Source organism: Symsagittifera roscoffensis, chromosome 3, assembly GCF_963678635.1.
Source record: "Symsagittifera roscoffensis chromosome 3, txSymRosc1.1, whole genome shotgun sequence".
NCBI lineage: Eukaryota > Metazoa > Xenacoelomorpha > Acoela > Convolutidae > Symsagittifera > Symsagittifera roscoffensis.
Window position 1 is genome coordinate 5,800,820 of NC_087064.1, and position 19,706 is coordinate 5,820,525.

The following is a 19,706-nucleotide window of genomic DNA, read 5'->3' on the forward strand; positions in this document are numbered from 1 at the left end:
GGTTTTTTTTATTCAGACCAAAATTACAAAAGTTAACTGCGAATGAGTATCGATCCGGAAATCTTCGGCTTGCCGAGCGAGTATGCTTGTTTCTTTATTCTTTTACATCTTAACATCCAGTATTTAACCGTTTGTCCCATGCAAAACAGCAATGAAAGGAAGTTTGAAATTAGTGAGAAATGGAAAAAAGCCAACTAAAAACTCTACTGAGATATTTTTTTACCCTAGACAAAAAATGGGTCTTTTTGGTTATACGACGCAAAAAGTCTTTTTTTTGCCAGGGACGGATTTAGGTGAAAGGGGGGGGGCGGCGGGGCGGACGTTCCTTTTCCTTTAGGGATTCGACCCCCTGCCGACCCAAAGGTTCCCTTTTTAAACTATTTTGAGATATACATATTTGATAACTGACCCTAAAATTTTTCTAAGTGCGCCTTTAGCGCCAATATATACTAATTTTGAGGGAAGAGCGCGCGCCAAAAAACGCAAGTTTTTGGTCAAAATTTTCCATTAAGTGCCTAAAAACGCCTTTTTTGGCCTGTTTTCAAATTTTTTCCTGCGGCCCAAAACAGGGTCTCCTTAGTGCTTTGGGAGAGTTCGGAGAGCTTAGAGTTTTAAAATCCGCCCTCCCCTCGAGAAAATCCTAGATTTTCCCCTGCTTTTTGCCATCTTGATGGTTTGACCATGACGCTAGAAATTGATTAAAATTCAGTCTAGTTTGGTCATTGTTGGTTTTTCTTTTGCCATTTCCAAGTATACTGTTTTTTATTTTTCTCTGCGCTATAAACAATTGATTATTCGTTTCTGACGGTTTCTTCTGTTTCGAAATTTCATTTTTTTTACAGAGGTGCATGATAGTCTTTCAAGTTTATTATACTTGTTGCAATTGAGTTTATTTTTTTTATCAACCTGATTATTTGGATTTTCTACTTTAAAATCAAAAAAAAGTTTTTATAGAATTTTCTCGTTTTTTTAATTGCACTAATTGATGAAAATGTTTTTCCCCACTTTCCCATTTTCCGAACTATCAGTTAAATCTTTTGCAATGAGTTATTGCATCAAATCTCGAAATCGCTTTCTACTAATCTTCTTGTAGAAAAATTTCATTTACCCATGCTTATTTTGCTCGTCTTTGTAACCATGTTGTCTGCTCACAAACTGACCACACAAGCCTAAGATACAATTTAACGGTGCACAAGGTAGTTTTATCTGTTTTGTTTTTCAATATGATAATTTGAGGCCCTCTATTCCGAAAAAGAAGAATGATAAGAACAAACGTAAGTTATTTTCTGGAAAGGCTGATTTGCCCAGATTATTGCCAACCACTTTGGAAAAATCAAACCAAACAAGAGAAAAGTGGGCTCCTATACAAAAACAATGTGTACACAAAATTCATAATCTATTATCTATATAGTGGAATTGTTTTGTAGATTTATGTTACTTTTGCTTTTTTCAGCCTTTTGGTGTCTTTCAGAATCGATGACTATATCGTTGCGCTATTTGTGGAAAACAATTCAATTTTTGAAAGTATCAAACGAGCGTAACATAATATTCCCGAGAATTAAGCCAATTTTTTGCCAAAGCTAGGTTGCTTCTGAGAAACTTTTTGATGACTGTGCTGTGAAAGAACACTATTAAAAGTACACTTTTGCTAAAACTACGAATGATACGACGGTGTGTTACAACTTTTTCAACAATATATCATTTTTGTTGCGTCTGAATAATTGATAAAGCTCTTTAAGCAACTCATCCTCTTAAATTTTGTTCCTATTCAGAATTTTTTCCTGCTTCATCATCGCCCTGAGAGATTCCGTATTTTTAAAACAGATAGATTTCATAACATCTTTTCAAAATTTGATAGATTTCATAACACCTCTAAATAAACAATACTTGTGTTACCAAAAAACTAAGATTCTGCTGAAAATTACTGGTATCATTTTTGATAGATTATTTTGAAGCAATTGCGTCACATGAACAAGAACTTTTGGGTAAAATTTTTTGGTAATTGTTGAAATATTTTACCGTATAAACTCCTCTTTTCATCAGCAAAAAATTATGTTTGGAATTTTTCAAGCTCTTTTGGCATATCGATGAAAAAAGTTTGACATTTTGGCGTTCCTAGAACCGAACGATGAGATACACTAGAATTGAATTCCGTCTTTGTAGAGAATTTTGTTCCATTTTTTACAGAATGATGTCTGTTTTGCATTTATCTCACTTCTAGTTAGAAAAGCACTGCGAAAACCGAATGATTCAAAAGTTTTTTAAAACAAATCATGACTGAGCGTATCAGAGCGTATCAGGTCAATTGAAAATTTTTTAAAGCCGTTTGACGCTTGTCGAGTAGGTCCTAATAAAATAAATTTAATAAAGTTAATCAAAGTATTAACGGATGAACTTTTAGGTTGTCGCAAAACTGATCCAAAAAAAATACTTTTTTGTTAAGGAGAGAAAACGGCATTTTTTTCAAATTTTTCAAGACTACTTGAAAAGAAGATATGACTAAAGTTACTGGGGTTGTAAGAGTCCTCGTTTTGGAAAATGACGATAAATTTTGCTACTTCAAGCCGGTTGGTATAAAAGCGTTCAGGAATGTACTCATTGAAAAAATTGCTTAGCTGTCCGCATTTGTTTTGGTGGTTAGTTTTTCATTATTTTTTTCTTATTCCATCCTAACCAGTGGTTTACTGATTTTCCAAGTACCTACAAGCTTAAACAGTTTTGAGGGCTTATAAAGATTTAGTTCAAAAGTTTTTCCATTGTAGGAAAAATTCAAATGTATTCTGTTTATTTATGTTATCTTCAAGATTCGAGCTAAATGTAGAAATTTGCTGAAAATGTCTAAATCAAAGATTTTTGGATTCAGTTTTTGACTCACAGGTTCTGAAACATTGCAAATAAGCTATAGTCAGGAACGTTTTTTTTTGTTTGTCGGTTTATTTTGTTTTGAGATTTTATTTTAGTCAGAGATGCTTCATAACCTACCAAGTTAACTTTGGTATTTGTGCTAATTGATTCTAAAACTGTATCAACATGTTTCGTGTAATTGATAAGTGAGAACCTTTGCACAATATATATATATATATATATATATATATATATATATATATATATATATATATATATATATTTATAATTTCAAAATTCCGCTATTTGGATAAAGAAATCTTTTTTTCCCAGTTTTTGAACTATCACTAATATCTATTTTAATTCTTTTTTAAATCCTTTTTATCTATGCTTATTTTGCTTGTCTGTGAGATTATATTTTTTATACTATTTTTTCTGCTGGCAAACTAACCTCAGAAGTCGTGTGATATAACTTAGAGGCAAACAAAAAACTTTCGAACGTTTTAGATCATGTATCCGGAAAAAAAGAAAATGTTACAAAAAGAATCATATTTTTTCTCTGTAGGCTGTTTAGAATTCATTTTAATCTTGAAGAATATGTTTTCGTAAAGGTGGTAATTTTGCTTGTTTTTCTTTCTTTAGACATCTTTTAGAATCAAGTAGACTCTAGCTGAGAGATTCCGTTGTTCTTGAACCAGTTAGATCCCATAACCTAATGAAAAATTGTGTATTTCTTCTGGATGGACTATGTTTGTGTTACCAGAAACCAGAATTCTGTAGGATTTTACTGATGAAGCTTTTGGGGTATAAATTTAAGGCAATTGAGTTTTCAAAAAATGCAATCAAGCATTACCTACTTTTTGAGATTCTAGCCAATTGTTTTGAAATTGTTGAAAAGAGTTTCCGTTTAAGTCATTTTGACATCAGCAAAAAGTAAATTTTCTGAATTTTGGCGTATCGCTGATAAATGTATAAAATATTAGCTTTCCTGGAGCCCAACGTCAAATAAACCAAATTTAAAAACCAATTTCTTGGAGCAAATTATTGTTGTTATTACAAACTGATGTCTGTTTTCTAGATACCTAACTTCTAGGTAGAAACAGGTCGCGAAAACTGAAATATTTGCAGAAAAGTTTTGCAGAAGCAAGTCATGAGAAAGCGTATCAAAGGCTTTCTTGAGGTGAATGAAAAATGCCTAAGCCGTTTGTAGCTTGTCGAGGACGTTTTTTGAATTTATTTAGTTAATTATGTAAAGCATCAATGCACGATTTTTGAGATCGACACAAACACGTTTATCAGAAAGATATTTTTTTTGAATAAAAAGAACAGGCGTCTTTTGTTTTTTTCTATCCAAACTTTAGAGAACGTATTTAAAAAATTGATCGGCCCATTAAGATTGGGAAATAAGAGAGGATAAATTTTGCTGGAAAAACTGTTCAGAAATGCTTTTTATGAAAAAAAAATTTGGATTTTTTATTTTAAAAAAGTTATTGATTTTTTCAAGTACTTAAAAACTTTGACAATTTCTTAGGTTTGAACCAGAATAAGTTTTTTAAAAAATTTGTGTCAGAAAAGTTTCAGTTCTTTATTTAATCCATTTTCAGGTGATATCAGCAAGATTGTAGATAATTGTACAGAAAACCTTTGAAATGTCTTCATCAAAGCTTTCTGGATTCAGTGTTGGATCTTTGCGAAACAAAATAAGAAACAGTCTTCGATCCACTTTTGCCATGGAAGAACGTTTGTTTGACCTTTCGAAAGAAACAATTTGTTATATTTCTCTGCGCTCTTAATAATTGACAATTCGTTTTTGACGGTTTTAGTATCCGATTTTTGATCAAGTTTTTTTTTAGTCTGATCTTTTTTCATTTGTTGGTGTCCCAATTGTCGAACATTTACCAATATCTTGCCCGAGTAGAAGTGCAAAATGATGATAATGGCGTCATGCAAAAAACTTAAAATTGTGTTGTACAAACTCACTTATGCAAAAAAAACAAGACAAAGTAAAAATAGTTATGCAAGAAAAACATTTTTTATAGATAAATTGTGTTGAAAGTTCCCATTAATCGCTTTCTTAGGTTTAGTTACCAGCATAACTTGATGAATTTGGAACTACAAGACTTTTTTTCATCGGTTCTTTGTTCCTTTTTAGGTTGTTGTCAGCAATATATGCTATTTCGTTGGATGATCTTGACGAGTTTTTTGATTTTTTTTAGTTGCTGTCAGATTTTTGACATGAAATGTCCCAGTTTTTATTTGCCCTCCCTAAACTATTTCACGGCGTACTCCATTCTTTTTAGCTGCTATTTTTGCTAAAATAACGATGATGGTGTTTCATTTTGCATTGGTTTTCATTACACTGAAACTTTTTGCATCTTTACCAAAAAACTTTAACCCGTCAGTTTTGAATAGTCGTAGCCATATTCAAATGCTCACATGCATGTTTCCATTCTCGATCAGCTGCGAGAAGACGCTCAATAACATAAACATAGAGGAACGTCTTCAAAATAGAGGAACGTAATTTTAATGGCGCACACTTCACCTGCTGAAGAAGTTGATGGGTGACATGTTAACGATAATTAAAGAACCGCTTAAAATGTTCAATGTTTAGGACGTCTTTGTGCTGTTTTTCTAAATGAAACAGAAACAGAATGTTCGCTAGTGGCTCGTTTCCTTCCGTTTTTAACAGATTTTTTCAGGATATTTTGGTTTTTATTCAATTTTCTATTCAATGCTCGGAACAATGACTTTGCTTTCGCTTGCTTCAAATGTTCTGAATTGAAATCAGAAACATAATTCTTAAACTTTTACCATATGTTCTGACTTGAAATCAGAAACATAATTCTTAAACTTTTACCACATGTTCTGACTTGAAATTATGTGTTTGCTCGGTTGATAAAATATCACCAAAAGCAAACATTACAGCATGTGTTGTTTCTTTCTGATTGGTTTAACCAACAGATGGAATGTTGAAAATATCAAAATCTATGGTATATAAGCCAAGCGAAAATATACCAAATATCACTTCATCACTTCATCACTTTCTCAAATCTCATAACCACTCTCATACTGAGACCCCCAACCATCCTAATAACCAAAATCTCAAATTTCCATCTCGATAACTACAAATCCATACCCCAATGTCTCTTGATATAAAATTGATGTGTTTCCTCTATATTTGAAATAATATACCTATTTACGAGTGAAAGAAACTTTGTCTGTTGAATAAGAATAGGAAAGTCTTAGCAACATTCAGAAAGACCCCTTGTTCTAACTAGCTGCGATTTGGTCGATCGCATAAGTTAGGTCAAGTTAGTTTGGAATAATTGGTGCGACCAGTGAGGCACACAAGTTTCAAAATTTCACTCAATTAAAATTTTCAAAGTTTCAAAAAGCTGAGATTATCAAAATTTCAAAAAGTTGAAAATTTCAAAAGTTGAAATTATCAAAATTTCAAAAGGTTGAAAATTTAAAAAACTGAGATTATCAAAATTTCAAAGAGTTGAAAATTTCAAAAGTTGAAATTATCAAAAACTCAAATATTGAAATTATCAAAATTTCAAAAAGTTGAAAAGTTCAAAAATTGAAATTATCAAAATTTCAAAAAGTTGAAAATTTCAAAAGTTGAAATTATCAAAATTTCAAAAAGTTGAAATCATCAAAATTTGAAAAAGTTGAAATTATCAAAATTTAAAAAGTTGAAATTATCAAAAATTCTAAAGTTGAAATTATCAAAATTTCAAATTTTCATAAAGTTGAAATTATCAAAAATTCAAAAATTGAAATTATCAAAATTTCAAATTTTCAAACTTTCTAAAGTTGAAATTATCAAATTTCAAAATTTCAAAAGTTTAATTTGGATATCTTGACTTAAAAAAAGTAAGATGGCCGATCACCCAATCACCCATCCTAACTTGTCTTTTGTATCATTCTCAGGAAATGATTCAGACCTAAACGCAAAAGCCTTTTGGACCTTAGTTGAGAATAAAATTGAATTCTCACTAGGGCAACGACCCACAGACGCTCAGCCTAACTATGATCACAGACAAAAACGTTTGTTTGGTTCTTTATTAAGAGAAACAGCTCTTGAATGGTATACTGATGAGGTAACTAATGCTACCACTTGGGCTGAACTAAAAAAAAATTTCCTAAAAAGATTCACTGATGGTAGAGATCGATTCAAGCATCGGTTCAAGCATCGTCTTAAATTGCAAATAAAACCCCTCCCAACGGCCGTAGACACGTGCCAGTAAAAGTAAATACGGCACAGTATAGTATATCAATTATTACTGAACAGCTGGCTTTGCTAAAACCTGTCTTAAACAAACAAATTTTATCAGAATCTGATCTATATAAACCAGCAAAAATAAGCCCAAAATCATTCTTTCAAAAACTTCTCAACCTCCAAAACCTTCCTCTGATACTTTTCAGCAATTGCAAAAATCAATAAATTTCAAAAATGATGCCTAAAATCACCGATCTCGAAGAAGGTGAAATAATGGACCTTGATCAATCAACGGACCAAGTAATCGATGATTTGCTGAAAGTAAGTATAATTTCTATTTTCCGCCGCCGTCTAAAACAAAAAATTTTTTGGTTAGCTATATACACTCTTTTAATATTTCCCCAACAAATCTGCGCTTTTAATCCAGAGCACAATCTCTACGCTAATACAGCAAAAGATTTAAAAATTGCGCATTTTGATTGTCAACTAATGACATCGAATAAAATGTTCTCACCTAATAAAGTAGCTCCCTGCAAAATACAACCTGAAAACATCGAAACTACAACAGCCGAGGTTACACTTTACCAACGGCATTATAGTACAAAAATTAACGCGACAATGTGTCGTATAAAACACCAATCCATCCGATGGTTTTGTGATTCTTTCGATTCAAGCAGAATAGACGCTCGCCAAAATTTAATCACAACTGATATACACATTTCCCCTGATACTTGTAAGCTTAATTTCCTTAACTGTCAATCTAAAAGATGGCATCGTTAATAACTGGCAAAACATTCCATTACCTTGTCCTGTATATGAAAACAGATGTGAAACAACATCACTCGACCCTTTTGCATATACTTGGAACGAGCCCAAAAACTGCATTTTTCGGTTCTCAATAAATTCGAAGCAAAATGATTCGAAATGAAGAAAATTATTATATTGTAAAAGACTCTTTTACTAAAATATCCAACCACCATACTCGAGGTAGAGACACTCAACAATTTATGCTAAAAATACTAAATAAACCACAATCTTTATGTGGACACCCAAAAATAGTCTACCCGACCCAATACGAATCATTGTTCATAGCATACCAAAACGGTTTTAATATGGATACTGGTTTACAAATAAACCCGAGTGCTAATACAGGAATTATTCATTCGGAACCAAATTTGACTTACGTAAAATACGCAAAAAATGAAAATTATCCCTTTGCACCGGGACAAATAGACTACGGAGCTCATCTAGGAACAAAACTAGATTATATTCTTTTTCGAAGCTTTTACATGCTTCGAACTGCCGAATTGGCACTTTTAACGAATCAATGTGAGTTAGAACGCTCCATGATTCTCAATACTTTAATGCTCTCTATCGAAAGCCCGCGTTTAGCCGGCTATATTTTGACCCGAAATAGGTCTATGTGTTTAGAGACCAATGGCAATGTTGCCTGGCTCTACCACTGCCCAAAATTTTATTCTCCATTACAATTAATGGATGCATGCTATAATCGGATACCAATTATGTATCGCGAAAAAATTCATTTCGTCGACCCAATCACTCGACAAACTTTTAAATCGGCAGATCAACAAGACTGCTCCGATAAGCATTTAAATCTTTATCAACTAGATGTTGATAACGATAATTCTTGGATCGAACTCACACCCTCTATTACTATAGTAAAAGGTCCAGATCTTTTTAAGCCGAAAGAAGTTAAACGGCAAGTAAAACACTCTCTTGCATCTAGTCATGATGCTTCTATTTACACTTATGCACAAATGCAAAAATTTTGGAGCATGATTACTGATCACTCTGAAATGAAGGGTATTTTACAAAAAGTATCCCAAACTTTTCTTAATGCAAGAAAACACTTCTATCCGGACTCGAGTAGTCAATACGGATCTAAGCAAAACATATACTTAGACTATCTTATCTCGCCTGATTTTTGGAAGAACGAGTACACTCGTGTTTTTGGTACAATACAGTACTATTTAGAAAGATGCGGAATAATATTCGCCTCTTTCCTTTTCGTCAAGTTTATACTCGACGCTCTTGTATTTGTAATAAAAGTATTACACATACACAAACTAACCGGCCGAACTCTTCATTTCGGAAAAATTATTTTAGCCGCCTCTTACAATATACTTTTCACTTCTATAGTGACTTCAATATTCGCTCAAAATGAGAACGATCAAAATATTGAGCTTAATCATAGGCCTCAGGCACCTCAACAAGAGGATTCTGAAAATGAAAATCAGGAAAAAATTTATCCTAGACTCCAACTAGTCGATTACAATAATCGACCCGCTGTACCGGTCTAATTTATTCTATGTTTTAGGATATGCCCACTGATCTTCTTCACACTCCACTTGAAGAAGACTTGCTCGATTTCGAAAACCTTCTGTCTCTAAATGACCCTATGGAAATGCCATCCAAAATAATCAAACCGATTAATCAACCAAAATTGAATACCAATTTTAAAATTCCACCAGTGAAAAATTCTAATTGCATTCAAAAGAGAAAAGCAATTGTCCGACCTTTCAAAATTCTCCCCTTCTCTTCAACTAGGCAAAACCTACAATCTGAAACTGTAATAGTTCACCAATCTGCAAACTCTCTAGAACTTGAATCAAAAATCGCGATTCAAGTCAAAAAGGAACAAAACCTCAGCCCCAAGAAACCACCAAATTTTGACACCAGTCTAAATTATGCGCTCTCTCCCTTTATTAACCGATTTAAAATAGACACCTATCACCCTTACCAAAACGGTAATGGTGCATACGGTCTGGTTAATCCACAACTCCACCATCAACATATTTGTGTTCCTGCAGCCTTTTTAACTGCCCTAATGCAGAGTCCAATCCTTGACTTCTACACGGATGAAGTGCAAAAGAATTACATAAACGACTTAAATCGCATCAACCAAATGCAGAAAACCATAACAGTGCTCCGGGAAAAAAATAAGGATCTCAGCAATAAATATCTGAGCCTAAAAACCCAGGTGGAAGGAAACTATTAGTTTCAAGACTATCTATTAACCTCCGTTCTTTTTATTTTTCAACTCCAACTGTGATTTGGCCGCCGCCACTTTAAAAAGTATGTATGCTTCTACAATTATAGTCCAGTATTGCTGATAAGTATATTCGCTAAACCAAATTTTGAAAAATTGTATTTGATGTTATATTTCTCAAAAGTATCCAGCTGTGATTTGGCCGCCGCCACTGCTCTACTCTACATGCACATAGACTACAAGCAGCCATTCTTCAACCGACTACAAGCAGCCATTCTTCAACCGACGACAAGCAGCCATTCATCAACCGACTACACTACAAGCCGCCACTTTACGAACAAACTACCAAAATCAGAATAAAAACTTTACGCAAACTTTATTAAAACTTTTTCGATGTTTTGTAAATTATATTATGCTTTTAATTTTTTTGAAATCAGAAACATAATTCTTAAACTTTTACCACATGTTCTGACTTGAAATTATGTGTTTGCTCGGTTGATAAAATATCACCAAAAGCAAACATTACAGCATGTGTTGTTTCTTTCTGATTGGTTTAACCAACAGATGGAATGTTGAAAATATCAAAATCTATGGTATATAAGCCAAGCGAAAATATACCAAATATCACTTCATCACTTCATCACTTCATCACTTTCTCAAATCTCATAACCACTCTCATACTGAGACCCCCAACCATCCTAATAACCAAAATCTCAAATCTCCGTCTCGATAACTACAAATCCATACCCCAATGTCTCTTGATATAAAATTGATGTGTGTCCTCTATATTTGAAATAATATACCTATTTACGAGTGAAAGAAACTTTGTCTGTTGAATAAGAATAGGAAAGTCTTAGCAACATTCAGAAAGACCCCTTGTTCTAACTAGCTGCGATTTGGTCGATCGCATAAGTTAAGTCAAGTTAGTTTGGAATACAAAAAAGTCTTCTTTTTTGCTTTTTTTCACCAAATCAAGTCATCAAAACAAATTGCAAGAATTTTAGTTTGAGCCTTCAAACTAATTTGAAAAACTGCAAAACACCCCAATGTTGTTCTTCTAATCCAATATAGATTGAAATTTTCATAGGAACCGGTTTTCTCCTATAACTTAATACTAATGCACTCTTCTGCATAGTTTTTGTTTTTACAATTCAGTCGAAAAATAATTCCATTCAATGCTGCGCTTTTTTTTTCAGCATGGGCGCTTACGGCGGCAATTAGCTAAATACTTTAGCGACTCCATTGAATTTTAAAATAATTGTGGTTTTCATTTCAATAGTCTGGTTGGTTTGCTGAGTCTTTTTTATTCTAAAATTGGTCAACGTCTTCTTTCTTTCAACCCTTTCAGGTTAGGTCATTCAATTGTGGCCAACTAGAAAAATTATCATTCCTCGTGATCAGTTGGTTGTCAAAAAACTATTTTTGATTTTTTGTCCTCAATTTAAATTAGTAAAACTATTTTGTGAAGTGTTTGTGAAATGTTTTTGATGACCCAGACGAATGAATCAGTTTTAAAGAAAATGAATTTCTATTTGTGAATACGGTAGTTAATTATAGTACATAATTATCGTATTGAGAAAAGGGGGACCGGTCTACTAGCATGCGTGCCATTTAGCAAGCGGCTATTAGTTTGAGCAACAAAGTGAGCAACTATTTAGCTGCGCATGCTAAGCGTAACGCATGCAAGACGCTACGCCCCCGAGAACAGTAATTCATTTTCATGACAGTTTCCGGACACTTTAAAGCTCATTCAGACGATGAAGATAAGAAAAGGATTGACGTAGTTTGATTCAAATTTCTAAAGATTAAGGTAAATCCGTTTGATAACAAAAGAGCGAAGAGAGCTCAACTTGTGTTGGCAATATTTCAATGATAGCATGGTTTCCTCAAACGAATTCTCCTCTATAATAGCTTCATGCGTACAAAATTAGGTGGGTCTATTGTAATAGACTGCCTATGTCATCTTCAGTAGCGTGCCGAGTGTGTGTGTGTGTGTGTGTGTGTGTGTGGGGGGGGGGGGGGGGGTTGTGCACATCTCAATTTAGGCTACCATTTTTTCAAAGGGTCCCCTTTGGTACTATTATAAGTTTTCCGAAAGTTGGTTCTTATATAAACTCAGGTAATGAGAGGAACGCGCACCGAAAAAAAAACTGATCCAAGGTTTCAAAAAAGTGGTCTAAAACGTCATTTTTGGCCTGCTTTAATCAAATAATTGCGTGCGGCGCCTAAATATGTAATATGATAATTCTAGGAGTTCGAGCATAGCACAAAAACTTCGAAAGGTCTTATCTAAAAAAATTTCACCCCATTTTTTGAAAAAGAACGTCCATTCATTAAAAAATCCCTGTGCACTTCCCAGATTCAACCATAATTTTTCTATTGATATTCTTAAAAAAATAGATCAACCGTAAGAAGTCCCACCTAATTGACTTATCCCCGTAGCAACGCATTTATTCTGAAATTTAATTCCGCAAATATGCATCTGAAACAAGGGTGCGGAATATATTGGAGCTTAGCCACAGAACTGCATTCCCGGAAAGACGTTTAAAAAATTGTTCGGGGAAATAGAAACAAAAAAAAGCTGCTAAATACGCAAATTCGATACAAAATTTGAACTACTTTTATTCAAACAAACAAAATCGTCGATTTTTCTGAAACTGTGAGCTAGTAAAAATCCAAGAGGCTAAAAGTAACTTTTTCTGGCTAGTTTGTTTGCTCTATACAATTAGATTTTAGTAGAATCACTTTTTTCGCCTATCCAGTAATATATATTTTTTGGCAGTTGGGGAAACCTTTTTTGACTATCCAGTAAAATATATTTTTGGCAGTTGCGGAAACCTTTTTTGACTATCCAGTAAAATATATTTTTGGCAGTTGCGGAAACCTTTTTTGACTATCCAGTAAAATATATTTTTGGCAGTTGCGGAAACCTTTTTTGACTATCCAGTAAAATATATTTTTGGCAGTTGCGGAAACCTTTTTTGACTATCCAGTAAAATATTTTTTTGGCAGTTGCGGAAACCTTTTTTGACTATCCAGTAATATATATTTTTGGCAGTTGCGGAAACCTTTTTTGACTATCCAGTAAAATATATTTTTGGCAGTTGGGGAAACCTTTTTTGACTATCCAGTAAAATATATTTTTGGCAGTTGGGGAAACCTTTTTTGACTATCCAGTAATATATATTTTTGGCAGTTGGGGAAACCTTTTTTGACTATCCAGTAATATATATTTTTGGCAGTTGCGGAAACCTTTTTTGACTATCCAGTAAAATATATTTTTGGCAGTTGGGGAAACCTTTTTTGACTATCCAGTAAAATATATTTTTGGCAGTTGGGGAAACCTTTTTTGACTATCCAGTAATATATATTTTTGGCAGTTGCGGAAACCTTTTTTGACTATCCAGTAAAATATATTTTTGGCAGTTGGGGAAACCTTTTTTGACTATCCAGTAAAATATATTTTTGGCAGTTGGGGAAACCTTTTTTGACTATCCAGTAATATATATTTTTGGCAGTTGCGGAAACCTTTTTTGACTATCCAGTAAAATATATTTTTGGCAGTTGGGGAAACCTTTTTTGACTATCCAGTAAAATATATTTTTGGCAGTTGGGGAAACCTTTTTTGACTATCCAGTAATATATATTTTTGGCAGTTGCGGAAACCTTTTTTGACTATCCAGTAAAATATATTTTTGGCAGTTGGGGAAACCTTTTTTGACTATCCAGTAAAATATATTTTTGGCAGTTGGGGAAACCTTTTTTGACTATCCAGTAAAATATATTTTTGGCAGTTGCGGAAACCTTTTTTGACTATCCAGTAATATATATTTTTGGCAGTTGCGGAAACCTTTTTTGACTATCCAGTAATATATATTTTTGGCAGTTGCGGAAACCTTTTTTGACTATCCAGTAAAATATATTTTTGGCAGTTGAGGAAACCTTTTTTGACTATCCAGTAAAATATATTTTTGGCAGTTGGGGAAACCTTTGATGTTTCCCCAACTGTTTGATATATGTAATGAGAGGGAAGCGAGGAGTAAAAGTGTATGAAACCGGGTTAATTGCCAAATTTGTTTCAAGCTTAGTCTGTCGCAGAACGTTTTGCCAAGAAAGGACAAGGAAACATAATTTAGTTAATCAACAGCATAAAAAGCTATCAAATAAGAAACATTTTCTCGAACAATACTTTGGCAGCGTGTCACTGAGCAAAATACCTGGTTAACCGAGAGAAGCGTAAGTTTTCAGCTAACCAAAATGAAATTTGTTCTCTGATAGCCAGAAAAACTTTGAGTTATCGGATGAACAACATTTTTGGTCGACCTTTCTGTATTGTGTTGACCTAAGTTGACTGACCTATCCCAAAATACTATGCCGACAATTTTGGTCAATCAGTTTTGGTCAATTGTTGTTTTAATCATTTGAGACAAATTTGACTCAAAATTGACAAAAAATCCTGGTTTCCTACACTCTCTTGGTGCGTGCTCCCCGCTTCCCTCTCAACGCTGTTACTTAAAAGTGCTGTTATTTGGTAAATTACTAGATAGCCACAATACAATTTTGTTCCCGGTTGACCGACATTTTTTGTTAGCTTAAAACAATAATTCGCCCAAGTGTAGTTGCACTTTTATTGCTATCTAATTTCTTGAAAATACACCAATTAATATTCCAATTATACACAAATACACCAACAAATACACCAATTACCTAAAGAATTTGCTGTGAGTTCATTTGATTTTTTATTAGTTTATATTTTTTGCAAATAAAGATATTAATTGTTCAAATAAAAGTTGTTCAAATTTTGTTACAAATTTTTCTATTCATTATGAAAGTATGATTTTGCAAGATGTTTCGATCTACATTGTCCCCCCCCCCTATAAATAACAAGACTGCTCGTACATCAGGGCAAAGCCTTGAATGTTCCGACTGTCCCTTAATTCGTATCGAATAGTTTTTGGGAAAAGAAAATATTGAAAACTTATACATTTTGAACAATATCAAAGTGTGAAATTTTGAGTTGTACGAAATTAATACGATCAATTAGCTAGCCTCAATTCAATTTGGAACGATTCTGCTGTGCGGGATAATTTGCCACGCATAAATAATTCGCGTTACGCTCTCAGCATTATGAATAAATTTTTCAAAGCGCACATAATTTAGTCCAAAGTCGATATCTTCAATGGGGTACACAAATTTTGTGTTGAAAACTATTACTTCGATCGGCAGAAATTGGCTGATTAAAAAAACCACACCGAGCATAAAAATTCAGTTTTTTTTTGAAATTCGGAACCACAACGGTCAATTAGCGCTAGTGCTTTGTATTGAAAATTCTAATTTTGCTGCATTCAGATTGGTCGTAAAATTGACCATTTTAATCTACTTAACAATCTCCCCCACCCCCCCCCCCCCAACCCCAGCCCCCCCCCCGGGTTTTTCTTGAAAGGAGCGTAATTTTTTTAAGTAGATCCGTATCTTTTTGCTAATTCCGTTAACAAGAATTATATATATATTTTTTTTCGGTTATTAGGGAATGCGGCTCTTCTGTGGTTACACTTCAGTTTAAAAGGCAATGTGGTCTTCTCTGTTATACGGTCGAAACAGAGAAGTATGACACAGAAATTACCGAATTGTTAAGTATGTTTCTGTTTATAAGGAATATTCATATTCTCTTTCTCTTTAATTGATTTCAACCAATCAGAGTTGAGCCTTAAGATGCATATTTGAACATTAAAAAAACGAGAATTTGTGAGCCGTATTAGAGATAAGGGTTACGTAGCAGTATTTAGGCAACCGCGTATGCAGACACTGTATTAACCAATCAGAAACGAGACAAGGAAGATATGAAATCCATTTCTCCCTTGTCTCGATTCTAATTGGTTAATACAGTGTCTGAATACGCAGTTTTCTAAATAGAGACCGAACTCCAGTCTAATAGCATGAGACTATGTAAAAGATTCGTTTGCAGCCTCAAAAATCGAGTTCAACTTTACAAGTTTGAATTGCGTGATTTTCGCTGAATATTTAGTAATGTGAAAACAAAATTTTATATTCTCTTCGGGGCTAGAGATTTTAGCTGACCGGTTTTTTTAAGCAGATAGTTTTTTAGCAGACTCAGAGCCATTATAAAGTGTGATAGCTATTTTCAAACGCGGCATTGGCGATTAGCGACCGCTTGCTCCGCTGCGCTTCAATTCAACACGAGTGTTATTTTGCGCCTAAATCTTTGTTTTGCCGCTAATTTCCACTGTTGTGTTTTTGAAGTTGATAGTTTTGTTGAGTAATCGTGAGATAAATGATTTAACTGGGGAAGCTTGGCCCCAGACTGAGCGTCTTTTTGAGTCTGTCAATCAATCATCCATCACTTTATTACGTTGGTCTGCTGAAAGACTCTTTTATCTTTTTTTATGCTAGAAGAGTAGATTTTTGCTGTTTCACAAAAGTTCTTTCACGACAAGGCATGAATGAGAAATGAAATATTAGAAAGCATGAATAAAAAAAGAAATCATTTGCATAGTTTCGCGCACTTTTCCCGGCTCTTTCACAATTTTTTGGGCTCTTTCATAATTTTCTGGCATCTTCCCCTCAGAAAGTTCAAAAACATACTTTTCAACACTTAGAACATAGTTGAAGATGGCCTCGGGCAAAAGAGCCGCACTCGGGCACTTCGTACCCTCAGGCCGGGCTCTTTCCCCCTCGGGCATCTTTTAACTATGTTCTAACTACTACAAAGATTGGTCTGGTAAACGATTGGTCCCCATTCTCTTCACAGCGATCTAAAAGTTTTTTTATTTGTTTTTTAGAAGTAGAGGATAACCTGTTTTTCGTCTGAAAGAACGCCTAATTTAAGCAATTGTTGCGTTGTAATAGGCAAACACATGCGATCAAGTTAAAATCCCCCCCCCCCCAACGGCTTTGAGGGGGATGTTAACTTGGTCCACGCATGCTTATCGCTACGCTCTCGCCCCGGCCTTAAAATGGACCAAGTTAACATCCCCCCTCAAAGCCGCTTAGGGGGGTTGGATGTTAGCTTGGTTCTGAATTCGAACTTTCAGCCAATCAATCAAAATAGAGCAAAATAGAGCATTTTACATGCAGTTCTTAGCAAATTTAATTCAAAGTTAGCTAATTTAAATTAGCAATTTACACTGGGGTGGAGGCTCTTAACTTGGTCTATCTGGGAAGGGCTGGGAAGGGGGGTATTAACTTGATCCTTATTATGTTTCAGGAGTCTTTCCACTGGATCTCCCAGCTGGGTTTCATCTTCGCCACTCTCCTCGCCCTCCTCGCCTTTTTCATCCTCCTCTACCTGTTCGAGGATCTGGACAAGGAGTTCGTCCTCCTCAGAATGACATTCCTTGTAGCCATACACCTGGTGCTGATTGGATACCTGCTGGGCGGGGATAGGGAAGTGACGGGCATTTAAAAAATAAACAATTTGTAGTTGAGTAAAGAGATACGATGTTTGCTGCGTTAATTGCATGAGAAGTTACAACAACCGTTCGAATTTTCTATACTTACGAGCTGGGGCAGATCTAAGATTTTCTCAAGGGGGGGGGGGGCGATTTTCAAAAAAAAATTCGAAAATTTATGAACCTTTTTTTAGGTCGACCAAATTGATTTTAAATAATATCTGCAAACAATGTAAAACTGTTTGTATACTGAAGTAGGACTGATTATTTTTGGCAGGGCCAATCCGGGATTGCTTGCTTGCGGAAAAAAACTGAAACATGGTTGACTGTTTTGATACTAATTGGGTTAACATGGCAAGCCTTGTAATTTAATTTGCGAGATTTAGTGTTCACAATCAACTAAAAATGGATTAGAATGCCTGTACTTAATAAAGCAACAAAAACCATTCCAAAAGAATTTAATCTATTACTTTTCACTTTTATAGATAAAAACTATGAAACTCGAGTATAATCAATTTTTCCCTTTTATTGAAATGCGAGTTATAACGCACATATATTCAGGTGCACTTTGTAAAGTAAAGTTGGTTGTCTGTTGTAAAAGTTATTTTTTTTTCGGCGGAACCTAGATTTTTGTTACCCAATTTTGTTGCTTTCCCGCACTGACAGAAATGTTTTCCAGTCGATTTAAATTGATTTTAAATCGATTTTAAATCGATCCAAATCGATTAACCATGTACATTCTACGAACTTAAATGGATTTTAAATCGATTTAAATCGATCTTATTGAAAAGTTTAAATCGATTTAAGTGTCTAAAAAATCGATTTAAATCGATTTTGATTGATTTTTCGACTCACTAAAATCCATTCGAATCTCACTTAAATCCATCAGAATCTCACTTAAATCCAGTTTAAATCGATTTAAATCGATTTAAGTGCCTGAAAATCGATTTAAATCAATTTCGATGGATTTTCCGACACACTAAAATTTTTTTTCGCTAACACGGCGAAAAAAAAACATACCCTTTAAAAAAGTTGTTGGAATTTTTTATTCTCAATTTTTTAAACATAAACACTCTTGCCAGATGTTATAGAATTCATTAAAATGATCCACATAAATCAGGTTTTAAACTCAAAAATTTGCAATAAAATCATAGAAAACCATTGTAAATCAGATTATGGACAAAATCTTGTGTAACAAACCAGAAAAGGGTCAGGTAAAATTAAATTGTGATCTCAATAATATGCAATAAAATCATAGAAAAACATGAAAGTAAATCAAATTTTAAGCAACAACTTATGAAACGAATCAAGAAAAGGGTAAATATAGATCCGTTTTTGAACTCAAAATATGCAAGAAAATCATAGAATTTTATCAATATTTTGGTCTGTTTATTTGGTCTTTTTTATGCTACAATACGCTATGGATGAAAAATGAAAAATGATTGTCATAAAGTAAATGCAATAAAAAATTGAAACTGATAAAACTCGAATGAAAAAAATCGATTTAAATCGATTTAAATCCATTTTAATCCCCTTAAAAATGAAAACAAATTCAGACAGGAAAAATGCATTTAAATTGATTTAAAATCGATTTGGATCAATTTTTTTAGCTGGGATTTAAGATCAATTTAAATAGATTTTAAATCGATCCAAATCAATTTTCATCTTTTTTACTTAATCTTCGTACTTTTTTTATACTAAAATCGATCTAAATTTAATCAACGTACTTTTTTCATACTAAAATCGATCCTAATCCATTTTTGTTAGTGCGGTTTCAGCCGTTTTTTTTTAAAGAATTTTAGGTAGGGGGAACAAAAATTGGAGCTGGACAAAAATTGAATGAATGTATGTGTGTATTTATATGTATGCATATCAGGGGCGGAATTAGGGGGATGAGGGGGCGGACGCTCCCCTCCGCAAGGACTCGACACCCTGCCGACCCAAAGGGTCCATCCACCCTTTCTAATATTTTGAGATATCCATTTTTGGTGGACCCTAAAATTTTCTTGAACTCGCCTTCGGTGCCAATATACACTTTTTCGAGGGGGGAGCGCGCCCAAAAAAACGCAATTTTTTGGTCAAAATTTCCAAAAAAGTGCCTAAAAATGTCTTTTTTTTTGGCCTGTTTTCTTTTAATTTTTGCCCGCGGCGCCAAATATTTGGCCATAACGGTCTTTTTAGTGCTTTGGGAGAGCTCGGAAAGTTTATTTGGTCGACC

General features: G+C 33.9%; 1 protein-coding gene across 1 annotated transcript in view; it reads left to right on the top strand.

Annotated features, from left to right (window-relative positions):
• Positions 1–17,502, top strand: part of LOC134841538 (uncharacterized) — a 36,473-nt gene extending 18,971 nt beyond the window's left edge. Inside the window, exon 8 of the mRNA XM_063857568.1 lies at positions 17,305–17,502. Coding sequence (XP_063713638.1) covers positions 17,305–17,502 — 198 coding nt within the window. The remainder of the gene's footprint in view (positions 1–17,304) is intronic.
• The last annotated feature ends 2,204 nt before the right edge of the window (positions 17,503–19,706 follow it).